The following is a 24391-nucleotide window of genomic DNA, read 5'->3' on the forward strand; positions in this document are numbered from 1 at the left end:
AACAATCAACATGGCAAACTTTTATTTTTATTCATTAAACTGTAGTTATTTATTCAACTTCACTGCCACCCAATCCTGTAGAGGGAGGAAAGAAGGGAGGAAGGAAAAGGAAAGCAAGAAATGGAGGGAGGAAAGGAAGGAAGGAAAGAAAGAAAGGAAGGAAGAAAGAAAGGAAGAAAGAAAGGGTGAAGGGACAGGAACAGAGGAAGGAAGCAAGGAAACTTATGAAAGGGGAGAGTAACTTCACTGCCACCCAATCCTGTAGAGGGAGGAAAGAAGGGAGGAAGGAAAAGGAAAGCAAGAAATAGAGGAAGGGAAGGTAAAAGAGAGAAAAAAAGAGCAAGAAAGAAAGCAAGCAAGAGAGAAAGAAAGAAAATGAAAGAGAAATAAAAATAGAGAGGGAGAATGAAAGAAATGGAAGGAGGGAAGGAAGGAGAGAAAGCCAGCCCGGCTCTTCTCGGCTCGTATCGCGGATTTGAGCTCGGGAGACGAACAAAAATGTCTCTCCTCTCCCAGCTCTTATCTCGAGTAGCTCTTAAGTAGAGCAGCTCTTATGTCGGGGTTCCACTGTACATTCATTTCATTTATTGGATTTATATGCCGTCCCTCTCCGAAAACTCGGGGCACCCCTAGCGCATGCATGCGCATAGCGCATGATTCAGCTTCTGCACATGCGCAGAAGCCAAATCTCATGTGAAGACGCATGTGCGATTTCCAGGGATTTTTGCTTCTGCGCATGGAGGTAAGAGCTGCACCACCAGCCCCCACCCCCTTGGCCCCCTGGCCCACTGCCCCCTGGCTGCCGGCTCCCATCCACCCGACGCCCATCTGCCACGCTGCCCCCTGCCCCCTGATGCCGACACGAGTGATGGGAGTTGCCGGCTTCCATCCACCCGCTGTGTTGCCAGCCTCCGTGGAGGCTGTTGGATTAATATACACATACATATATCTCTATATAATATATACCATCTCATCTCAAAGAAGCTTTCATAGGCAAAAAGATTGGTTCAAGAAAGATTCAGCATATGGAAAAGAATGCCTTCGAAAACACATAACAAGCTAAAGGTTTCACAACAAAATATAATTCCCAATACAACAGACAGTTGCCATATAAAAGGTATAAAGTAATTGAATTGTGGTGAAAAATTATCAGAAATTTAAAATACTCAGTAGGGCTAAACAAGACTTGATGGGCTAGCTCCTGTTGGACATTATAGTTCATGGGAAACTGGAGTTTCCTTGAAAATGTCATGTACGACAAGAATCTGACAGTGATGAGAGCATCCCACCTCGATTCTTTTAGAATTCAAACCTAGTTTGTCCAGCTAGAATTGAAGATTGATAAACATGCTTGTTTATGTTGAATGAGTGATTAGAGCTTTTTATTCAGAAAATAAACAATAAATTGTAAATGTGGTTTGTTTCTAGGTATCCTCTGCCACCTCTGAAACAAAATGTACCATTAAATTTACAACCTTTAGTGTAACCGTGGATGAGAGCATCTACCTGTAACAATATTGATCTTTGCTCACCATATCTCCTTTGCAAAAAAGATCCTCAGAATAAATCAATCAGGCTAGTTGCAGCTTTATGCTAGTCTTGAAAGCAAGGGATTAGAAAGCAGGAAGACCTATCAGCTACCTACATCTCCACACTTGCAGGACTCATTGTTTAAGTGGGGTCTTGTCTCTATTCCTCAGTGTGACTGTGGTGTTCTTCAACAAAATATCCATTACATTGTGTCCGAATGTCCATCAAGAGCTTACATTGGCCCAATGTACACCCTAAGTGGACACCCTGAGTCCACTGGAGAAGGACAGCCTAGAAATCCAAATGAAGGGAGGGAAAGAGGAATGATTTTTTTCAATATAGACCACCCTGTCCTTGAATGACTGGGTGGACTGGGTATTAACCTGTGAACTACCAAAAGTCCATGTATTTGCAGTATGCTAAATTAAAAAAACCTCCACAGTACCTAATCAAAGCTTTTACTCATAAGATCAAAGCTGCTGGGTAAAGCAACAATTTATCTATCTATCTATCTATCTATCTATCTATCTATCTATCTATCTATCTATCTATCTATCTATCTATCTATATCTATATACTGTACAGTATCTATCTATTTGATTTGATTTCTATGTCACTTATAGGTCCTATTCAAGAGGACTTAATGCAGGGATGGCAAACATTTTTTTCCTTGGGTGCTTCTAGGTCCTATTCCAGAAGACCTAATGCAGTGATGGAAAACCTTTTTTTCCTTGGGTGCCAAGATTGTGTGCATGCACTATTTTGATCGCACGAATGCCCACACTCATAATTCAATACCTGGGGAGGGCAAAAACAGCTTCCCCCACCCCCCAGAGGCCCTCTGGAGACTGGAAACGGCCTATTTCCCAACTTCTGGTGGCCCCAGTAGGCTCGTGTTTTGCCTTCTCCAAAGGCTTCCCTGGAGCAGGGAGAACGTAAAAATGCACTCCTCCATCTCACCAGGGGCTCTCTGGAAGCCAAAAATGCCCTCCCAGAGGCTCTGAGTGAACCAAAAATCAGCTGGCTGGCACACAATGCACTTTGGAGTTGAGCTAGGGCAAAGGTTTGCGTGCCAGCAGATATGGCTCCATGTGCCACCTGTGGCACCCATGCCATAGGCTTGCCATCACTGACCTAATGCAATGATGACTGTACATTATATCTGGATTAGCCTAAAAAGCTCATTCTCAGCTTACAGTTCAAGTCAAATGCTCGGGGGGTGATCACAGTTACCCAGATAACTGCACAGGGACATTCATTCATTCATTCATTCATTCATTCATTTGTTTGATTTTTATGCCGCCCTTCTCCTTAGACTCAGGGCGGCTTACAACATGTCAGCAATAGCACTTTTTTTAACAGAGCTAGACTATTGCCCCCACAATCCGGGTCCTCAAATAATTAAATAATGATTTTTTCATAATTCAACACTTTTTTCCAACCATAGCATACTGTCTGTATTTTATTCCATCTCTATTATGACTCTGGTAGCTGCTAATCATGGAATATCCTACAGCTGGGAGGGAAATATAAATATAACCATAATAGCATTAGCAACAGTTCCTCTGGAAACTGAAACAGAATTGCCAGAATCTCATGACAAAACATGACACGGATTGATATCACTGTTAAACAAGATTAACATCAGGAATTAAAAATAGCATCTTTGGAGAGGAAACAAAGCTTGTATTTGCCCTTAAGAGGTCTGTCTGCTTATACTAAAACAGCTACCACACTATGAAAAACTATTTTTAATCAAAGCAGACACTTGCTAATGTTACTTCATGCAAATTACTTTGAAGATCTGAGACTGGAGTTGAGAAGAGGTAAGTCTCACAAGATCTCTATTTAACATTTCTGTGCCACTGATGTTATTACCAGAATTCTTATGTTTCCCGGTCCTCTTATTGCATTATATCAGCAAGATTGCATAAATGGAAACATGTGGGAGGAAAATAGTTGGATACTTGTTTTTTAAAACCTGGATATTTCCAAGCACATGTGACAGAAAAAGTAACAAAGAAGAAAAAAACGGGATGAAAAAGATGAGGTGCATAGCCTTTTTATCCCCTGTTCTTATTATGCTGCCTGAATTTATTTATTTTATTTATTTATTTATTTTGTCCAATACACAATGAGGGTTTTAGTGGGTATATATATACACATAGTAAAATACATGATGAAGGTTATAGAGGAGATACTCAATGTAAAATATATCTAAGAAAGAATAGAAAAGAAGATATAATAATAGAACATATCAGTGAAAGAATAGAAGAAGAGATATAGGAATAGAGGAAAGGTATAGGAGATATAGGAGAGCAATAGGACAGGGGACGGAAGGCACTCTAGTGCACTTGTACTCACCCCTTACTGACCTCTTAGGAATCTGGATAGGTCAACCATAGATAATCTAAGGGTAAATTGTTGGGGGTTTGGGGATGACACTATGGAGTCCAGTACTGAGTTCCATGCTTCAACAACTCGGTTACTGAAGTCATATTTTTTATAGTCAAGTTTGGAGCGGTTAATATTAAGTTTAAATCTGTTGTGTGCTCTTGTGTTGTTGTGGTTGAAGCTGAAGTAGTTGCTGACAGGCAGGACGTTGCAGCATATAATCTTGTGGGCAATACTTAGATCTTGTTTAAGGCGTCTTAGTTCTAGGCTTTCTAGGCCCAGGATTGAAAGTCTAGTCTCGTAGGGTATTCTGTTTCGAGTGGAGGAGTGAAGGGCTCTTCTGGTGAAGTATCTTTGGACATTTTCAAGGGTGTTGATGTCTGAGATGCGATATGGGTTCCAAAAGGATGAGCTGTATTCGAGGATGGGTCTGGCAAAAGTTTTGTAAGCTCTGGTAAGTAGTGTGAGATTGCCAGAGCAGAAGAATGAAATATTCTTGCCCACAATTCAACCTTTGTTCTTCTGCAGTTCTTCTAGATATAATGTCTCCATTCTCCATTCCAATAGCTACCTTTCATTGCATCATGACTGGCCAGTTGAACTCTAAGCAAGCAACAAGAAAATGATGGAAAAAATGCATTGGGGAATCTAGAACCAAGTTCCAAGCAATGTTTCTGGAGGAGGCAGATGTTTAGTCCTTCTAACACTGCATAGAGGGAAGGGGGAGGAATGGAAGAGCTGAATCAAGGAGATGTTCTGAGAGTACCCCAACTATTTTCCACTGCAGAGTAAAAGACTATAAAGAGGACAAGCCTTCCCATCAACTCTTCAAGGTGGATTTTGGGTTAAAGGATCAAAGACAGGATGGAGAGAAAAAGCCTATAGCAAAGCCACATAACATAGTTGAGGATTGGGGAGGTGGGGGAAGAAATCAGTTCTTATCCCAACATGGCTTTGAATGCGGTGTAAATAGGGAGTTTGCCAATGTGGAGTCACTGTAATCAATATCTGGCAGGTAATGGCAGATAATGTTGCCATTCCAGAGAACTGGAGTGCAGTAAATTGGATAATTTCTTGACTCAGCCTCATTTCCAGCCAGTGCAGCATGGGAGACATAAATCTTATATGTTGAATTGCCCTGGGTCTGCATATATATGTGTGAGAGAAAATGGTTTGTGTAAAATACAAACACACACACACATCAATTAATTTTATCAATACAGTGATCAATTTATGTATGTTAAAAAAATTGGTCCTGCCTTTTGTTGTGTCTTGTTTTGCAGGAGGAATATATTTCTTTTGCCCAACGTGGATATAAATTTTACTTTTTGTTTATTTATTTTTTACATTTCACATCTCCCTAAAAGAGGTATTCTGACCAGTGCACAATAAAATGTACAGTAAAGTGTAAATAAAATGTATACATGTTAAAATATAAAACAGTATATATATAAAATTTTAAAAATTAAGATTAAAATTAAAATTAGTTAAAAGGGTGGGCTTTTAGGTAATAAACCAGTTCCAGTGCAGACTGCTTCCCTGGCCTCCCCACACGAGGGCGCAGAGCTTTTCAGAAGACCAGGGGAATGGAGGCCTGCCTCATCTCCAGAGGAAGAATAGCCACATAGGGCAAAGGCAGATCAAATTTTCTTCCTAGACCCAGGAGTGGGCTGCTGCCTGGACAGGGGGGAACGCAGTGGGGTAAAAAAATGGAGCTCCACCCCAGAGCACCCAATTTGAAGATGTTGAAAGAAAATGCAGGGCATCCTGCATAAGCCACGCCCACAGAGTGGTAGTAAAAATTTTGATAGCCCTTCACTGCCTAGACCCCGCCAGTTGGAATTATTTACTGATAGGAATAGGGGTCTACAACACTGAATGTGATGGGCTGACAATGCATCATTATGGCCAGTAAGGGCCCACAGAGTCAGCCTTCTCCAGGTCCCATCTGCCAAGCAATGTCGGTTGGCGGGACCTCAGGGAAGAGCCTTCTCTGTGGCAGCCCCGACCCTATGGAATCAACTGCCTCCAGAGATTCATCCCTACTGATCTTCTGGAAAGCTGTTAAAACCTGGCATTAGATTGACTGCTGTGTGTATATCGTTCTTTTTAGGATATTATTTTATTGTTATTACATTACTGATTTTGTTATGTATTTTGATTGTATTTTAGTACTACTGTATTGTATTTATTGTTAGCCACTGGGAGTCCGCTTTGGAATCAGCAGCATATAAATGCAATATATGAATGAATGAATGAATGAATGAATGAATGAATGAATGAATGAATGAATGAATGAATTGGAACAAAGATCGTTCCATAGATCACCTGGCCCCATGTCATGTAGGACTTTACAGGTCACAATCAACCCCTTGAATTGGACTCAGAAGCAAATTGGCATCCAGAATCAAACTCTACTCTCACAAAACAGAGATGTTATATGTACCCTTCTTTGGGTATCTAAAATTGCCCCCTACTTAACTCATTTTTTAATCAGCTGAACCCTTCAGATACTTTTCAAGGGTAGCCCCATGAAGAGCACATCACAATAGTTTGAAGGGGAAATGACCAGACCTGAGTGATCAGGCATGAGCAGCCAAGCAGAGAGCCTCCCTATCTACCTTTTAAAGAAGAAAATATTCAGGAAATCATATTAACCAAACCATATTAATACAAATTCAGCCAAAATATAGTTTGCCCTCACCAGCATTTCATCCAATCACTGAGGGGATAGAACAACTTGCATAACACTTCTTTTGTTAACTGTTCTGAAGGTTAAAAGACTGAGATTTATTTTCTATTTCAGAAACTTGTTTTAAGTGCCCTAATTTTGCCTTGCTGCTTAAAAGCTGTCATTTCTTCTATTATGTTGATTTTTTTAGATAATAGGCATTACCTTTTTGAATGCCTCTTTTCTTTCTAAATCTCCCACATGCCACTCTGAATTGAATTTCTTATAAAAGGTGAAGGAGTCAAATCAAATCAAATCATTATTATAGTATGGTTTCAGAGCAGCATAAAGGTAAAGGAATACCTAGAAGTAACGTTGGCTTATCCGAATGTTCTTTCTATGTGCAATGCAGGAGAATCCAAACATGAGTCTGATTACCCAGGGACTGAGTTAAGAAAGATCTGGCCATGCCTCCTCTGCTCCACTGAGTCCAGTTTTTCAAAAAAAAAAAAAAAAGATGTAGAACTCCAATAAATCCAATACATTGGTAATTCCAGTAATCCGCAAGCCCTGGACCAAGATAGTCACCAGGGAGGGTTTGGACTCTCCTGCAGCACACATAGAAAAAACATTCAGGTAAGTCTCCTGTGTGCTGCTTGGAGATGCCAAGCATGGGATGTACCCACCCTTAATATCTCAAGAGTGGGAAACAGGTTCGTCCAGGATCCCCAAGGGGCCCCAAGAGTGCCTTTTGTAATACTCTCCTGCTGAAGGATGCCTCTGCAGAGGCAAAAACATCAAGTCTGCAGTGCTTAATAAATGGTGAAGGAAAGGACCACAGCGCCTCTCTGAAAATTTCCTCGACCTAGGCTTGCATGGCCCATGCTGCTGTCATGGCCTTGCTTCTGATTGAGTGTGCTAACATTTGACCAGGTAATGGCCTAGCCTGACAGTCACAGCCTTTGGTGATGCACACTTTCTGCCAGTGGCCTACAGGGTCACTTTCCAACCCATTGAGGCTGGTTAAAATGAGACGAATAAAGCTTTAGTCTTTCGAAATGAGGCAGTCCTTTTCATGTATATTCAGAGAGCCCTCTTGATATCTAAAGTGTGCCATTTTTGCTCCAAGAGATGGTTAGGTTTTGAATAAAAATCTGGTAAAAAAAACTTCCTGGGCTCTGTATAACTTTAGATAGAAAGGAAGGGTACAGAACCACCCTGTCATTATTTTATGTATAATTACAGTAAGAAGATTCTTACAATCAGGACTAACAATAAACTGAAGTTTTGTATTGCTAAAATGCATAAAAATAAAATACCATATGAAAAATGAGCAGAGAGGCTAAAAATATGAAAAGACAGAAAAAGCTTTAAAAACAAAGGAAATTCTGTTAAAATCCAAAAAGAAATATGGAATGCCATTCTGGAGAAAATACTTATCTTCCTATCATAGACTGGCCAGAGGTCTTAGGAAATCTGTAGGCCTGTTAAGCAAACACAATTAGTAATTCAATGAGTCTCTGTGTGAGGGGGTTTGTACTTATTATTTTATAATGAAATGCATATTTTTCTAAACTAAATATCAAACACTGTCAGCTTCTAGTGCAAATGTACAATGAAATCAAAATGCTGATTTTCTGTTATGGAATATATTGAATATGTGCAAACTGAAAAAATAAGTAACAATTGGAGAATATATGTGTGTGAGACTGCAACCAGTCCATTGCAGGGAAGGATGAGCAGGATGGTGAATAGATCTTATTTCCTTTCACATATTAGCCCAACTAAAGTCCAATATGGCATTAGATTACTTTATGCTTCTTGTTCTAGATCTAGAGTATTTCAATGCTTGTACATAAAGTACTCAGTCAAGAGCTATTCAGAATTTCATGGGCCTGCCTAGATGGTATCTAATATATATAACTGTCCCATTAGTGAAATTGATGGAGCAAAATAATAACTCTGCTAGTTCACCTAAAGTTTTTAGTAGCTTTTGATATTATTGCATTATCGTTCTTGACTGCCTGGGGATACTGGATCTTGAGGCACTATTTCACGGTGTGTGAGTTCCTTCCTGACATGACAAGTCAACAGAATAGTGTTGTTTTATGTGTAAACTATTAACCTATGATGTCTCATAAGTACTCTCTTGTCTCCTGTGTTGTTAAATATTTATTTGAAACTGTTGGGGGAAGTCATCTGTTCTTCTAAATTGAGATGTGATATATAGGGTGATGACATCACAGTCCTATCAATCCTTACCATATGGTCCCAAGGAGGTAATTAGTACTTTCAACATGGGGATTATAAGAGAAAATGTTGAGGCTACATTCAGGCAGGAATGATACACATTTTTATCACAGGAAACAGTAAAATGGATTTGGGAATTGAACTTTATCCCCTTTGGACAGGACTGTATTATTCCTGAAAGAATTAGTTTGTGGATTTGAATTTTTTTTTATCCTCAGTATTTGTGATGCCAGCTAAATATTAATGCTATAAAATTATGTATCATAAGTACATTAATGTACATTTAATGCACTAATCTACATACATAAGTATGTAGGGTAGTACATTAAACCATATTTCTCAGGGTATCCATACTATTGTTGTGTATAGGGCTGCTTTTCAGTAGTTGCAATTAATGCAGCTTCCAGGACTCCTAACTGGTGTTGGGCATAGAAATCACATGAAACCTATACTGATTCTCCACAATTGTCAATTGTATATTAGGCAAAATGTAACGTGTTAGTCAGGGGATGGCTTCAAAAAAATTAGCTAGAGTTTTTTGCCTGGTTGCTGGGTGGACATGGGCTAGTTGGCCACTTTCACCATGGTGGGGAGACATTTTTTCCCCTCCCTGGGCTTTGGATGGTTTCCTCAAGCTTCCGGGAGGGCAAAAACCTTCTGGAGGCCAGAAACAGGCCTGTTTGTGGCCTTCCTGAACTTTTGGGAGGCCCATTTTTTGCCCTCCTTGATCTTTGGCATGCACTCTGCACTTACCGGCATCCAAAATGGGACAAGTGTAAAATCCTGGGAAGGGAGGGGCTGGGTGGGTGGGGCCGGCCAGGAGTGGGATTTGGGGGTTCTCCAAACTGCACAGAATCTTAGCCAGAGGTTCTCCCGAACCCCTGAGAACCCCCAGCAATATCATCCCTCATATTAGTCCTTTAAGGCATGACTGTTTCGGGATGACCTCTTAGAGTAGAAGTCAGCAAAATGTATAATCAGAGGATTGTCCTTGAAAAACTTATGGATTTTGCTAGAGGCAAGTTGAAACAGTGAGCACGAAACTCTCTGTGAAGAAATGAAAGGTATCAAAGAAAAGAGGAAACTTTTAAAAATATGGCTTGCTTTTCAGCGTGCTGAACATGTCCTGTATTATTTGAGTTAGCACGTCCTTGCAAAGCTTGTTTGTGAAAGTCACTCTAGCACTGTGATGGCGAACGTATGGCATGCGTACCACAAGTGGCACATGGAGCACCCTCTGCAGGCATACAAGCCGTTAAGCAGCTCAGCTCCAATGCACATGTGTGAACGCCTCCCGCCAGCCAGTTGATTGTCGGGTCAGACAAGCTCATGTTTTCCCCTCACTTTTTGCTGCCCGTGCCTTCCCAGATCTCTGAAGATTCCACCCCAACAGCCTTTGGGCATGCAAGACTTTCCCCACTTCCCAGCTCCATTTGGGGAAAAAGGTTTTCCCCTCCGCCAGCTCCATTTGGGAAAAAGGCTCCCCCCCTCCCAGCTCCATTTGGGAAAAAGGCTTTTCCCCTTCCCAGCTCTGTTTGGGGAAAGAGGTTTTCACCCCCTCGGCATCTCCATTTGGGGAAAGAGGCTTTTCTCCCCCTCCATCTGTTTGGGGATGGGAGACTTTTTCCCTCTCCCACCGCTGTTTTGAGATGTGAGGCCAAAACGGGGGGGAGACACATGTGCATTCACGGTGGGTCACGTGAGCATGTGCAGGTAGTGGGACATACAGGAGGGGCATCGCAAGTGAAAAAAGGTTCACCATTACTGCTCTAGGACCATGAAAGCAACAGCTCTACTTCCATTTTGTCAGACGAGAGGCAGAAGCTGGCAGTTGATTAATGGTCAAAGAAAGAAACAGAGAAAGTACTTACACTAAGGAATCTAGTAGTTAAAAGTGGCAGGGGGCAAATTTGTGTTTTCGGACTTGCAAGATTGTGTGACTGTATCCTTACATAATGTAGAATTAATTTATCTGGCCTTGTTCCCTGTCAGGTTTACCTGGGAGAAATGACAAACAACCCTATTCCAAACTACTCCTATTTTTTTATGCAGAAGTCTAGCTGGATTGTTTTGATGGATGATTGCCCTATAGCCTCATGAGATCTCTGCAATGTTACTGTCAAAAGCAAACGCTAATATTTTATCTCACTGAACATACTGAACGGTTATGTATAAAATTAAGTAAAGCAATATTTTATATAATTTATATCATAGATAAAATTATGAGAAAGTCAAAGTAAATAATGGGACAATAACTCAGGCAAGCATCCAATGTGCCGCCAAGTTTCCTTATGTCAGTTTGGGAGAGGAAATATTTCATTCATCTCCTGCATCCCTTGGAATAACATTTGCTTCTTTTCAAAACTAGCAGTACAATTGCAAGATAATAAGCATCTGAAAGAAACTGGCAGGGTCTGATTTTATAGTTTTTGAATGTGTAGTAAATCACATACTTGGACCTCCAAATATTTTTGAATTCTAGCCTTAGTGCTTATCCCAGCTGGCTGTTGGATACTTCTGGACAGGGTAGAAGAATAGATTAGAACTGGCACATTCTATTTCCAGTGCAAGCTCTCAGTGTTAAAAAAGCGTATCTTTCATTATCTGCCAATTAAATGTTATCTGACATTAAATACTTTTATATGAATTTAAATAATTTTGAAAACCAGTGATTTTTCTCAGCCATCTAAAAGACCATTTTCATTTCTCAATAAAAAGATAATTTATGGAAGAAACACTTAATACTATTAAGGGACATACAGCAATGTTTTACTAAAGCAAATTAATTTCAGTATTATTTTGGAGGCCATGTGTACCAAGAAAAAAGAGATCTGAAGTAAGTCTAATCACAGATGTTTAGAAAAATTATATCCTGGTCAGATTTCACATTGATTTGGTTCAAGAATCATATAAAATTGCTTTTTTTATGGTGCATAAAATAATCAAAATTAGCTTCACATGATATGCTACATTAAAATCATACAAATACATGGTAGAACCAAAAAAAATTCAGTGCCATGTGTGAATCTCAGCTTTCCTGTACATTACCCATCCAGGGACCCATTACCTAAAGCTAAAAAGATTTCCTAGTCTTGCTCTAAATGGGATCAAATTACCTAAAGGATTCCTTTCACTTATATGAACCTGATCACACATTAGTCCATGAAATCAAGCTAATGATAAGAATAGATGGAGAGGATATTCCTACAGCATGATGGATAGGGCTCAATGGAAAGTAATGAACCAATGGAAAGTAATGAACCTACTATTGCAATCTTTACAAGAGTTCTAAAATGGCTTTTGTGGGGACAGTCAAATAATTTAGTTAATTTATTAGTTACTAACAATTAGTTAGTTATTTAAATCTATACAGCATTTTATTCAGCCGCAATACTAAACTGTTCCATTGTAACAGAATAATGTTTGAGTTAGTTTGTTTGTTTGTTTTTTTAACTGCAAGCATTTTTTTCTCTTTTATTTATGGTTAATTTTGTTTCGAAGATTATTTATAATTTGTTATAATTAAGTTTACATTAGTAATTCGAAGTAATTCTGAAAAAAGATTGTTATCATTAACATAAACCTGTGAAAAATGTAAAACCAATTTATAAAAAGTAAGAACAGCATACATATAGTACATCTTTACTATAAAAGTCCATTCCATTCCACATACAATCAAATTCTATTTTGTCTTGCTAATTGATTTCACTGTTGCCTGGAAACTACTGGTGCACTTTTCAAGATATTTGTTGCTAGGGCCCATTTATGGTATTGTTTCCCCAAATTACTGCATCTTTTCAAGTATATTATCCTAGAAAATTCAAATAAAAATGAGCTACAAATTTCATAATTAGTTCTTCAAATACTGGGATCTCATGAAAGATCTCAATTAAATCCTTTGGAAAAAATGACGTTCCTTAGTTTGTTGTTTTTTATTAACATATTGCACCAAATATTTAAAGACCACAGTTTACTTTAACATAAACCTTTTTCCAATTTGGATGCATCAAAATGTAAATTGTCTAATATTTTTCCAAACAATAAAAGGTTAAGATTAATTCTGCAAATAAAAGTTAATTCACCCAATTCATTATCTAAATATTAATATAATGGAGTAACATCTTGCTTTCAAATTATAGAGCATAGAATGCAAGGATTGAAAATCAAGTTGTCTGTAACCCTAACCTTGAAAATTTTCTAGTCCAATTTCTGCCCAATGCTAGAATCTACTACTAGAGTATATAGGTGTCAACGCCCCAAATAGCATCAGAGAAATAAATCAGATTCCAGTCCAATTCTCTCAGCCAAGGTTCAATTTATTAACAGAGCCATGTTGGTCATACAACCACCATTCCGATGCTAACTTTTTTCCAGTACCCCACCCAGGTTAAGGTTCATCCTACATCCCCACATCCACAAGTTCATCACAAGGACCAGTCCAAGTGCAGGGATTCCACCAACTTCCTCTTTTCTTCAGTTGCTGCAGAACAAAAGATGACCTTGAGCTCTAAGAAAAGAATTTGGTGTGGCTAGTAACTTTCCCTCTCACTCACTATCCCTCCCAATTCCCCTAATACTGTACTACTGTGGCAGGCCAAAGTCTTTAACTCCACCTGATGGCTTCGGCCTGACAATAGGTTAACAAAGCAGTGGTGACTCTTCCCAATTAAAAACAAATGCTTATCTATTCTTCATCTGCTCCCACATACAGTCATGCCAAAGTCAGAGATGTAAAATAAATTAGTCATTTGGACAGGCCTACCAACCATTTTCTTTTAGGATTAATTGTTTTAGATGATAGAAATGGAAACCGAAATTGCCCTCCTACAGATATAAAAATGGAAGAAGAATATTACTTACTTAATAACATTTGTTTTTCACATAGTGTCATCTTTGAAACGACTACGGCTGAGGCCATATTTACATTTGCTTCATTTCTTAGTTGCCACTCTTTGGGGGGAGGGAGTTTAGAAGGAACTGGATCAACCAGATGCAGCATGTGAACCAAGGTCATGGTAACAAACATCTGCTGAGACTGAGGGGGAAGATCCCACTGGACTGATTGATTAATGTGACCCAAGACATCTGAGGGGGTGGAAAGTTTCTATTCTTTTTATTACTCTGAAGGATGGGGATTAACTTCAACTTTCTAAGTGCTGATACAATGTACTCAGTAAAAGGTCTTTAAAGCCTAAATGGAGCTTCTGAGTCCAGATTCATTTGGTTCATTGCTTGGAACCATGACACGTGGGCTCCTAAAACTTGGATTCTTCTATTTGTAACTGAGAGTTAGGTCAAGCTAATAATGACTCAAGCTCACTCAGTGAACTGCATGGTTGAACAAGAATAAGGATTAGGCTTTTTCTGTTTCAAGGACTCTAAGCACTGCGAAATACAGGAGTACCTTGGAACTCATCCTTAATTGGTTCCAGGAAGCATGGTGAGTACCAAAAATAATGAGTTCTAAACAAATGATATGACTTGCCATAAGACCCTTTGTTTCTCTGTCTGTCCATTTTCCTATGTTAGCAATGTTCACCCTATGGCCAACTTCCCGTCTGCTTCCTGCAACTGTCCCCTTTTTTCTATTGCAATACATTGATTATCAAAAAAGCAATCAGAACAACATTTTTGCATCAGAATATGTCAAATACCAAATTCAACGGGTTTTGAAGCAGTAGAGTACTAAGATACTCTATCATACCTCAATCTCTATTGGTTCGTAACTATACATATCATACAGTACTTCTCTGATGATTAATTCTTTTGAACTCTGTCCTGGCTCCTGGTTTCAACTGGGTTTTTTTGCATTCCAGAGCACTCAAGGAAGCTTCCTGAAAACCTGGAGTACAAAAACCTAGAGTACAAAAAACAACACGACAAAATGGAAGTGCGCTTTCTCGAAGTTCGGTTTGCCCATTGGACATTGTTTTCACCTACCAGGCTTCAGAAAGGCCTGTGAGCATGTGTCGGGGGCAGCACATGGGGAGGAAGTGCTAGCACACCCACACACACCCCTTTTGGCATGCGAATCAAAAAAGGTTCAGCATCATTGGTCTGAGTTCAACCAACCAGAGGAAGTAGATGAACTTGTTTGCTACTCAGCTAACTAAGGTATGTAGGAAGCACATCACAATAGTAATGGGAAATTTTAACTACCTTGACATCAACTGGGAGACAAACTCTGACCAAGTGGAAGATCCAATAGGTTCCTAACAAACCTAGCAGACAACTTTGTTACCCAAAAAGTAGAGATTGGAACAAGGGTATCAGCCATATTGGACTTAATTTTCACTAACAAAGATAAATTGATAGAAGGTGTTGAAGTTACAGCAACCTTGGGGGCAAGTGATCATGCAATATTGCAATTCAATATTATGCAAACACAAGCAGTAGAACAAAGTCAAACTAGAGTCTTGGACTTTAAGAGAGATAATTTCAATAAACTTAGAGTTTGGGAAGGATTCCATGGATGAGAATCATCAATGAGAAAACAACTCAAGAAACTTGAAAAATTTTGAAAAGTGAGCTTATAAAACCTCAGACTAACAGAATACTAATTAAGAAGAAAAATAGTAGGTCCCGAAAGAAACCAGCATTTGACAATTTGTCAAATGACAAATTAAGAGACAAAAAGGACAAGTATAAAAAGTGGAAAAAAGGGCAAATAACTAAGGCAGAATACCAGCAGATAGCCTAAACCTGTAAAGATGAAGTGGAGAAAGCTAAGGCTCACAATGAAAAAAGGGCTTGCGACAAAAGTAAAAAGTAACAAAAAAAAAGCTTATTCCAACATATTAAAAACAAGAAAAAAGTCAAGGAAACAACTGGTCCATTGCAGGAAGAAAGTGGTAAGAAGGGGACAAGCAACAAGGCAGAGCTACTTAACTTATAGCCAAAAAGACCACCAGCCTATGCAGGCTCACTGCTCCTGAGATAACAGGTTGTGAGTTTCACCTTGTGAAGCTGGACCTAGGAATTCAGGTGGGCTTGTTGCTCTTTTACCTGCCTCCTAGCTGCATGTCAACAGCCCTGCCTGCGCTACTTGAGGAGGTTGCTGGGCTGGCAGTGGAGTTCCCCAGATTTATTGTCTTGGGGGACTTTAATCTGCCATCGCTCGGCAATCCTCTTGGTTCGTTCAGGAGTTTATGACCACCATGGCAACCATGGACCTGACCCAAGTCATGGACCTGACCCAACTCACGAGGGGGGACACACTCTCGACATGGTATTCCTCTTAGAGCAATTGAGCAATGATCTGAAAGTAAGAGACTTAGAGATTTTGCCTTTGTCATGGTCAGATCATTTCCTGCTACAGCTTGATTTTAAGGCTCCAATCCTTCGCCACAGGGAGGCGGAACCAACTAGGAGGTTCTGCCCCAGATGCCTGATGGACCCAGAGGGCTTTCAGAAGGCGCTTGGGGTTTTACCACTCACTTGTACACAGTTTGGCAGAGTCCCTTGCTGCGGCCTGGTGGTGGCGCTAGACTGAATTGAACCTTTGCGATCTCTCTCTAGCAGTAGATCCTGGAGATCTGCTTGGTTTACTGAGGAACTCCAGGGATTGAAACGCCAGAAGAGACATCTAGAGGTGCACTGAAGGAAAAGTAAATCTGAATCCAATCAAACACTGTTAAGTGCTTATGTTAAGTCTTACTAAGTGGCACTCTAGGTGACAAGATGTGCGTATCATGTCACCCTAGTTGCATCCACGGAATCCCACCCAGCCGTCCTGTATATGGTGACTCCCTCCCTTCTAAATCAGGGGGGAGTTGACAAACTCTTGCAGGGTAGTGCTGAGGATTTTAATCGGTTTTTCACAGATAAAATTGCTCAGATCTGGACAGACCTTGGCTCCAATTGGAATGCAGTGTCGGCTGACAACAAGTCAGTTGAGATGACAGGGGCTCTTCCTAGTCTATCTGTTTGGTTCATCTGGTAACATCTGATAAAGTGGACAAGGCCATGGGAGCTGGGAGCTCCGCCACCTGCTTGTTGGACCCATGTCCCTCCTGGCTGGTTTCAGCCAGCAGGGAGATGACACAGAGCTGCACCCAGGACATTTGTCAACACTTCTTTGAGGGAGGGGACTTTTCTGCTTTCCTACAAGGAGACACTTGTACGCCTCCTCCTCAGGAAGCCTTCCCTGGACCCAGCTGTATTTAATAATTATCATCCGATCTCCAACCTTCCCTTTATGGGGAAGGTTGTTGAGAAGGTGATGTCCCTCCAGTTCCAACAGTCCTTGAATAAGCCAATTATCTAGGCCCTCAAAAGTCAGGATTCAGGCCCAGCTGCTTTGGTCATGGTGATGCATTATCTCTGGCGGGCCCGAGATAGGAGTTTATCCTCTATCCTGGTGCTCCTTGACCTCTCAGCGGCTTTCGATACCATTGACCATGGTATCCTTCTGCACCGACTAGAGGGGTTGGGAGTAGGAGGCACCGTTTTATGGTGGTTCTCCTCCTACCTCTCCGGTCGGTCACAGTCAGTGTTAGTGGAGGGTCAGAGATTGATTCCTAGGTCCCTCCTTTGTGGGGTTCCTTAGGGGTCAGTCTTCTCTCCCCCCCAGTGTTTAATATCTACATGAAACCGCTGGGTGAGATCATCTGAGGGCACGGGGTGAGTTGTCATCAGTATGCTGATGACACCCAATTATACATCTCTACCCCTTGTCCACTCAGTGAAGCAGTGGAAGTGATGTGCCAGTGTCTGGAGGTTGTTAGGGCCTGGATGGGTGCTAACAGGCTCAAACTCAACCCCGACAAGATGGAATGGCTGTGAATTCTGTCTCTCAAGGACACCTCCATCTGTCTGTCCATCACCCAGGGGGATCTCTTACCCCCCTCAGAGAGGATCTGCAATTTGGGTATCCTCCTTGATCCCCAGCTGACTTTAAAACATCATCTTTTGGCTGTGGTGAGGGGGGAATTTGCCCAGGTTCACCTAATGCACCAGTTGCGGCCCTATTTGGACAGGGAGTCCTTACTCATGATCACTCATGTCCTTATCTCCTCAAGGTTCGACTACTGCAATGCTCTATACATGAGGCTACCTTTAAAGAGCATTTGGAAACTACAAATTATGCAGAACGCAGCCGTGCGAACAGTCATGGGCTTGCATAGACATGTACATATCTCTCCAACGCTCCATGATCTTCATTGTTTGCCAACTGGTTTCTGGACTCATTTCAAAGTGTTGGTTATGACCTATAAAGCCCTACATGGCATCGGACCAGAATATCTCCGGGACCATCTTCTGCTGCATGAATCCTATCAACTAGACAATGTCATTTAGCAGGGCCTAGGGGAAGAGCCTTCTCTGTGGGAGCCCCAGCCCTCTGAAATCAGCTCCCCCCAGAGATTCATACTGCCCCTATACTCCTCACCTTCCATAAGAGTCTTAAGACTCATTTATGCCCCCAGGCTTGGGGCCATTATATTCTTGCTCCCTGGCCAATGAATGTGTTGAGAGAAAGTTGAATGAAACGACTGTTTTTATGGTTTGGGGCTTTTAGATCTTAAATTTAATTAATTGGATTAAGATATTTCATATTGTTTTATTATATGTTGTAAGCCGCCCCAAGTCCTCGGAGAGGGACAGCATAAAAGTCCAATTAATAAATAAAATAAATTATATCAGCCCATTCCATCAGTTAAAGGGAGTTTGGGTTCGTAGGGAATGATTTTCAGTTACAGTACATTTCCTCATATTGTATAATAGCCTCCCATTAGAGAGTAGGCTAATATTTCTTACAATGTTGTAATAGATTTGTTCTTTTATTGGTTCTCTCTTTTCTTTAATGTTTTAATGCAGCAAATAATCAGAAGTCATTTCTAAATCCAGGAGTACATAAACATGGTCAACCAATCCAATTACCTTTTATTCATTTCCTTTAGTCCTGAATGTTAAATTACACCGACTTCTTTACCTTCTGATTTACAGAACCAAGTTTGTAGCTATGTCTTGGCTATGAATAAATAAAATGTGTTTATTTTCTTGTTTCTATTTACTATTCTGAAAGAGAACAATCTAATGTTATATGTTAACATTATATGTTAACCTTGAATGTTACTTTCTTACTATATGTCATAACATGTACCAACAGAGTAGTTACCAATAGTTATTGAATTCCAAAAAGAAAACAATTATTAGCAGCGGTTAGTGCAGTACTTCGATGGGACTCCTCCCCCACCCTCAAATCCCAGAAATGTAGGCTGAGCTAGGACATTTTAAAAAAGGAAGTCTTGGAATAATTGGCTGAACCAGGACATTTTTTAAAAAATGAAGTCCTGGAATAATTCCACAGCAAGCTACATCATTTACGGTAGTCAGCAAGCAAGCAATATAAACATGGACAGATGTTGTTAATTTAAATGAAACCTTTTCCACATATTTTATAACAGCAAAGTATGACATAAGCATAGCAAACGAAATCCATAATTACATATAATTGAGGATCCACAAATTCTGAATTCATCCTCTGTTATAATGATTCATTTTAAAATTATGGTTTAAATAGAATGTACATGAAACTCTTGTCTTATATACAGATTATTTCTACACTAATGTGCTGTATATAACAAATAAAATGGTATAATAACAAATGATTTATGCATCATTTTCTCTTTCATACACTTCATAATTCTACTTAAACTGCTCCTTCTATTGGTCAAATATTGTAATGTTACTGAAAAAAATGAAATGCCTTTAGAAGTTGTAAGTGATCCATCATCAGTGTTTTTAAAGAAGAGATTGAATACTCATTTATTCAAAGTGGTACAGGGTCTCCTGCTTGGGCAGTGTTGGATTACAAGGCCTCCAAGGTCCCTTCCAATTCTGTTATTATATACCAGGGGTGTCAAACTGGTTGCCTGCGGGCTGGATACGTCACTTGTAGGCCATGCCCACTCCATCTCCATGACGGGGGGAAATGTTATGAAACATAATGGAATAGCAATGTGAGGCCAAGACTTTGACACCCATGTTCTACACAGTATTCTGTAACTCAAGCATGTTCAGTTCCCATGTATATCCTACATATTTCAAAACTATTACTATTACCATCAATAACATGCAATAAGTCTAATACAATAGTGTCTGCCTATAGCATTGGGTTAAAACTCTGACTGTACGGAGAGGGGCAGCACACAAATCCAATTAATAAATGTTTTTTTAATATTTTCTTTGCAGCACCACATTTCTCCGATGGCATAAAATGTCATGAAATGTGAAATCAGGAATTGCTTCTAAGATTAAAAGAATAATAGATAAGAAATCGGCAAATCTGAAGGTTTATGGATGATACTGAACTGCGATCATGTCTTACACTGCAAACTTTCACACAGAAAATTGTGTACTTCAGGCTTGGAGAAATGATTGGGGTTAATATGGTGTTTTGTACTAATGAAAGTCACTGTGAACTAAAGGATCAAGAACCAAAAGGCTTTCTACTAGGAATAAATGCAGGGAAGAGATCTTTAATCTTTAACTTCAAACACAATCCTTATTTTGCTCTGTTTCTCTATAGCAGAATTCTCACAAGGAAAAGAATCTGCAAAAGCTTGACATCCTATCATTATTTTCCAGAGCACAATTCCACATCCAAACTAAATTGTTCAAAATATCTTTAAAATCCTCAAGTTTGCATCACTTCATAATACTTTATTTTACACTGGAATGAATGCTATTTTGGAAATCTGAATGGCTCCCCAGATATTTTATTAGTTTTATAGGCAGCCATAAAGCAAAATAATTTGAAATTGTTTTCTAACAATTTTAAACCATAATGTTACCATCCTGTAGAAAGTCAGCTTTAGTAACATAGTATATAAAATCAATTTTATCAATTTACACTTTCTACGGCAACTGATCATTGTTAATCATCTCAGGAGCCTAATATCACAAAATGTGATGCCCACGATTCAGATATGTTACACGTGAAGGATCTAGAGATGCTTAGAACACAAATATAAATATATAAAAATATATATATGTCAAACTTTATGTATAATTCTTCTAACATTTTCAAATTGTTTGATAAAAATGCATGCATTATAAAATTGATTCATTATGTACCATCAAGTCCTAGTTGGCTCTTAGCAACCCCATAGATGTTCTCCATGACAATGAACTGATTTTAACCTAATCTGATTTCTTCAAGTCTCCCAACAAAGCACTCATTATCACTGTCCATCTACCCTGCACATTTTAAAAATTTCAAGAGATACAGTATTTTATCTTATATATTATGGGAAAGTACTTGAAAAATATATATGTAAGAAAAAATGAATACGAAATGTGTATATTTTTGTATATATGTCACATGGTTTTTTTGCTGAATTTGAAAATTAAGGGAGACTAGGATAGATCTATTTCGGCCTTATATTGGCCTCATCAGCTGTCCATGTTGTATATATATATATACAGTATATACATTTCATGAAATGAACTGGTTTGTGCAATTAAAAAAATGAAACAGATATATTCTCCCATTATGCCTACTTGGCATTATAGCTTTCCTGGTTTGTTAATTCAGCTTGATTCCTGAATAAAGTTTTTAAGCATAAATGAACACTGAGAGGTTCTTGTATGACTCCAGTGACAGTGTAACACAGACTCCGGTACAATGTTTCACGTATACAAAGCAAAGTCAGACAGAAAGATGATATAACTCTATCAAGAAATAGAGAACTGTAAGAATGATAAGAAAAAAGAATATCCTGTGCCAACTACATGCACCACCATATATGGCATTTGGGAATAACTGGAATATCTTCAATAATTTTTCTTATGTGGTGCTTTAAAAATAAGTCTCTTCTAAAATAAAAATTCAAATTAGCATTTTTAACAACTTTCAAGAGCAGTACTATTTTTGTATTTTCACACTACAGAAGTTTTAACAGTGAGTTGTCTCACTGTGCTGTAATCCCTTTGTTGAAGTTTCTCCCCTTTGCAATTTTCTTTTCCAATTTAGGCACACCACATACATACATCTCAAAATCTATTTGATGAATTTGTCTTAAGAAAGATTAAAAAGACATTGTACCACACCATGATACCAAACCTCTGTGGTTAGTTTAGAAAAGAAAAACATGAATATCCCTTACCTTCTACTGGCGAAGTATTCAAGTGCCTACAGAGGCCCTCGGTATCCCCGTACGTCTCTTTAATTTTGACCACTGCTTCCGTCCCTCGAAGTTCCATAAGAGAACGCAGTTCCTGAAGCGTGCACCCAAATTCTCCTGCATGATTGGCCTCATTTCTTTGGTTCTTTGAATAAAAATCGCTGTTTGTCATGTCACCCATTGCTGCTGATAATATTGCTCTGTTTAGTGTGCTATGTACAAATTAAAAATTTGTAAGGATAGAAACTCAAAATCCAGCCTAAAAACAAATCCACTTTAGTAGATGTGTTAAACAGTAACATGAGCAAAGCAAGCAATAAGTGATTGAAATGTCTCCCACCAGGTGATAGTCCACAAGATGGCTGTTTTCAAGATTGCAGTCCAATTGCACTCCATTCACTCTTTCCCATTATGCTGTGTCTGGGCAGTTGGCATCTACATGGTCATTTCTTTTTGCAGACCTTAGGAAACAAATCCCAAAAAAAATGCATTAAAAGAATAAGCCAGACTTGTAGAAGTTCATTCCATCACATTATTCTGAAATATGGCTGAATAGTACAACTTTAACTCAGAACAAATTCTAACAGTCTTACAGAAATGGCTCCATATATTTCTGTCATACTAGCTGTGTCACCCAGAGCACTCTTTCCAGCTTCAGAAGCTAGTATAACAGTCTTACTTTAATCAAGTCCCAAGAGCTCCAGCTAAATGAGATGGCTCATAAATATTAATAAATAAAGCATTAGTCCAACAGCCTAGATGTGCCTCTGGTAGGGACTCTTGTTCAAACTGCTATATCAATCTTTCATCTGACCAAAACACACACAAAAATTCTACCACCTACTAAAGACTATGACTCATAAAAATTAATTGAACATTATAAGCTTATGATTTCATCCAATATAGAAACTATTTTTCATTGCAGAGCAAATAAAACTGAAAAAGGAACATTTACATTTGCAATGTCAAATACATTTAAACATATCAAAGCTTGACATATTGACAGTCTATGATAAAAACAAACAGAAAGAAGGACATTTAAAAAAAACCTGAGTGGCTTTCAGCACCACTTTTATCTGATACTATCGCATGAAAAACTGAACATTTCCTACAAATCCTAAAGAGGCAAACATGCCAACCTGGTTTTAATGTTCAATATTTGGGAATAACCATGAGTAAATTTCAAGAGGCAGCAATTTAACAACATATTATGAAGTTATGTTTCCCGGATAGACTTGCTAGTGAGCTTCATACACATTGTATAGCCAACTATTCCACTTCATCACTGAGAGTTTAATTCTCTTAGAGCTTTGTTTTGTTTAAGTGGATTAAAGACAGCGTATAAATTGAAAAGCGTTCGCTCACTGAAAAACAAACTTTTCTAAAAGCTAATACAAATTTTTAATAAGAGACATTAAACATGAATAGTAATATGTCTGTGCATATTTTATAAAAACAATACATTTTAAGGTGTATTTTAAAGACATGAAAGTTTAATCTTCCTAATCTGCAGCAATAGAACTCTCTGGAAAAAATCAGTGGCTGAATATAAAGCCTGAAGAAATGTCTGCAAACTGTTAAAGCTTACTATTTCATTTAATCCTGGTGTTTTTATAGTCTCCTTCAAACTAATCTTGATTGCTAAAGACTCTATGGATAGGTTTATACCATTTTCTTAGTGACAATACATAAGAACTTTACTGTTTCTTTCTTGAATTTACATTTCCCAGTTCAGTCTTCGGCCTGGGAATCTTTGAATGTCTTCCAAGCAAGAGCTTACCAAATCTGACTCCCTCCTACTTTCTGAGATCAGCAAAGATCAGCATGTAGATGAGCTTTATTGAGACATTTAATCCAAAATTGGAAATTATTACAAAAGCTATTTCCACTTCTAGTTGCTCAGCTTCACGTTTCTTGCAAATCAGATATACGATTCTGTGTATCCCATACGAATACTAGCAGCATAGTTGACGGGAAGGTTTCAGGTGAACATAATTTGGAGTACTGTGTTCAGTTCTGGTCGCCACACTTCAAAAAAGACATTGAAACTCTGGAGAAGGTGCAGAAAAGAGCAACCAAAATGATCAGGCGTCTAGAAACCAAGACTTACGAAGAGAGACTGCGGAACTGGGCATGGATAGCCTAGAGAAAAGGAGGGCCAGAGTGGACATGATAGCAGTCTACAGGTATACGAGGGGTTGCCACAGAGAAGAGGGGATCACTTTATTCTCCAGGGCACCAGAGGGCCGAACAAGGAACAACGGCTGGAAGCTGACCAAGGAGAGATTCAACCTGGAAATAAGGAAGAACTTCCTGACAGTCAGAACGATCAACCAGTGGAACAACCTATCAGCGGACGTTGTGAACTCCAATACTCTGGACATTTTTAAGAGGAAATTGGACTGCCATTTGGCTAGGA

The 24391-nt window shown here is 39.1% G+C and overlaps 1 protein-coding gene across 4 annotated transcripts in view; it reads right to left on the reverse strand.

The window, feature by feature from the left end:
- Positions 1-22172, reverse strand: part of ATP2B2 (ATPase plasma membrane Ca2+ transporting 2) — a 169218-nt gene extending 147046 nt beyond the window's left edge. For all 4 annotated transcript variants that reach the window (XM_070735780.1, XM_070735779.1, XM_070735778.1 and 1 more), the window contains exon 1: positions 21955-22172. In XM_070735780.1, the coding sequence (XP_070591881.1) occupies positions 21955-22153 (199 nt within the window). In that variant the 5' untranslated portion in view covers positions 22154-22172. The remainder of the gene's footprint in view (positions 1-21954) is intronic.
- Between the last annotated feature and the right edge of the window lie 2219 nt (positions 22173-24391).

This window comes from Erythrolamprus reginae, chromosome 2 (genome assembly GCF_031021105.1).
Source record: "Erythrolamprus reginae isolate rEryReg1 chromosome 2, rEryReg1.hap1, whole genome shotgun sequence".
NCBI lineage: Eukaryota > Metazoa > Chordata > Lepidosauria > Squamata > Dipsadidae > Erythrolamprus > Erythrolamprus reginae.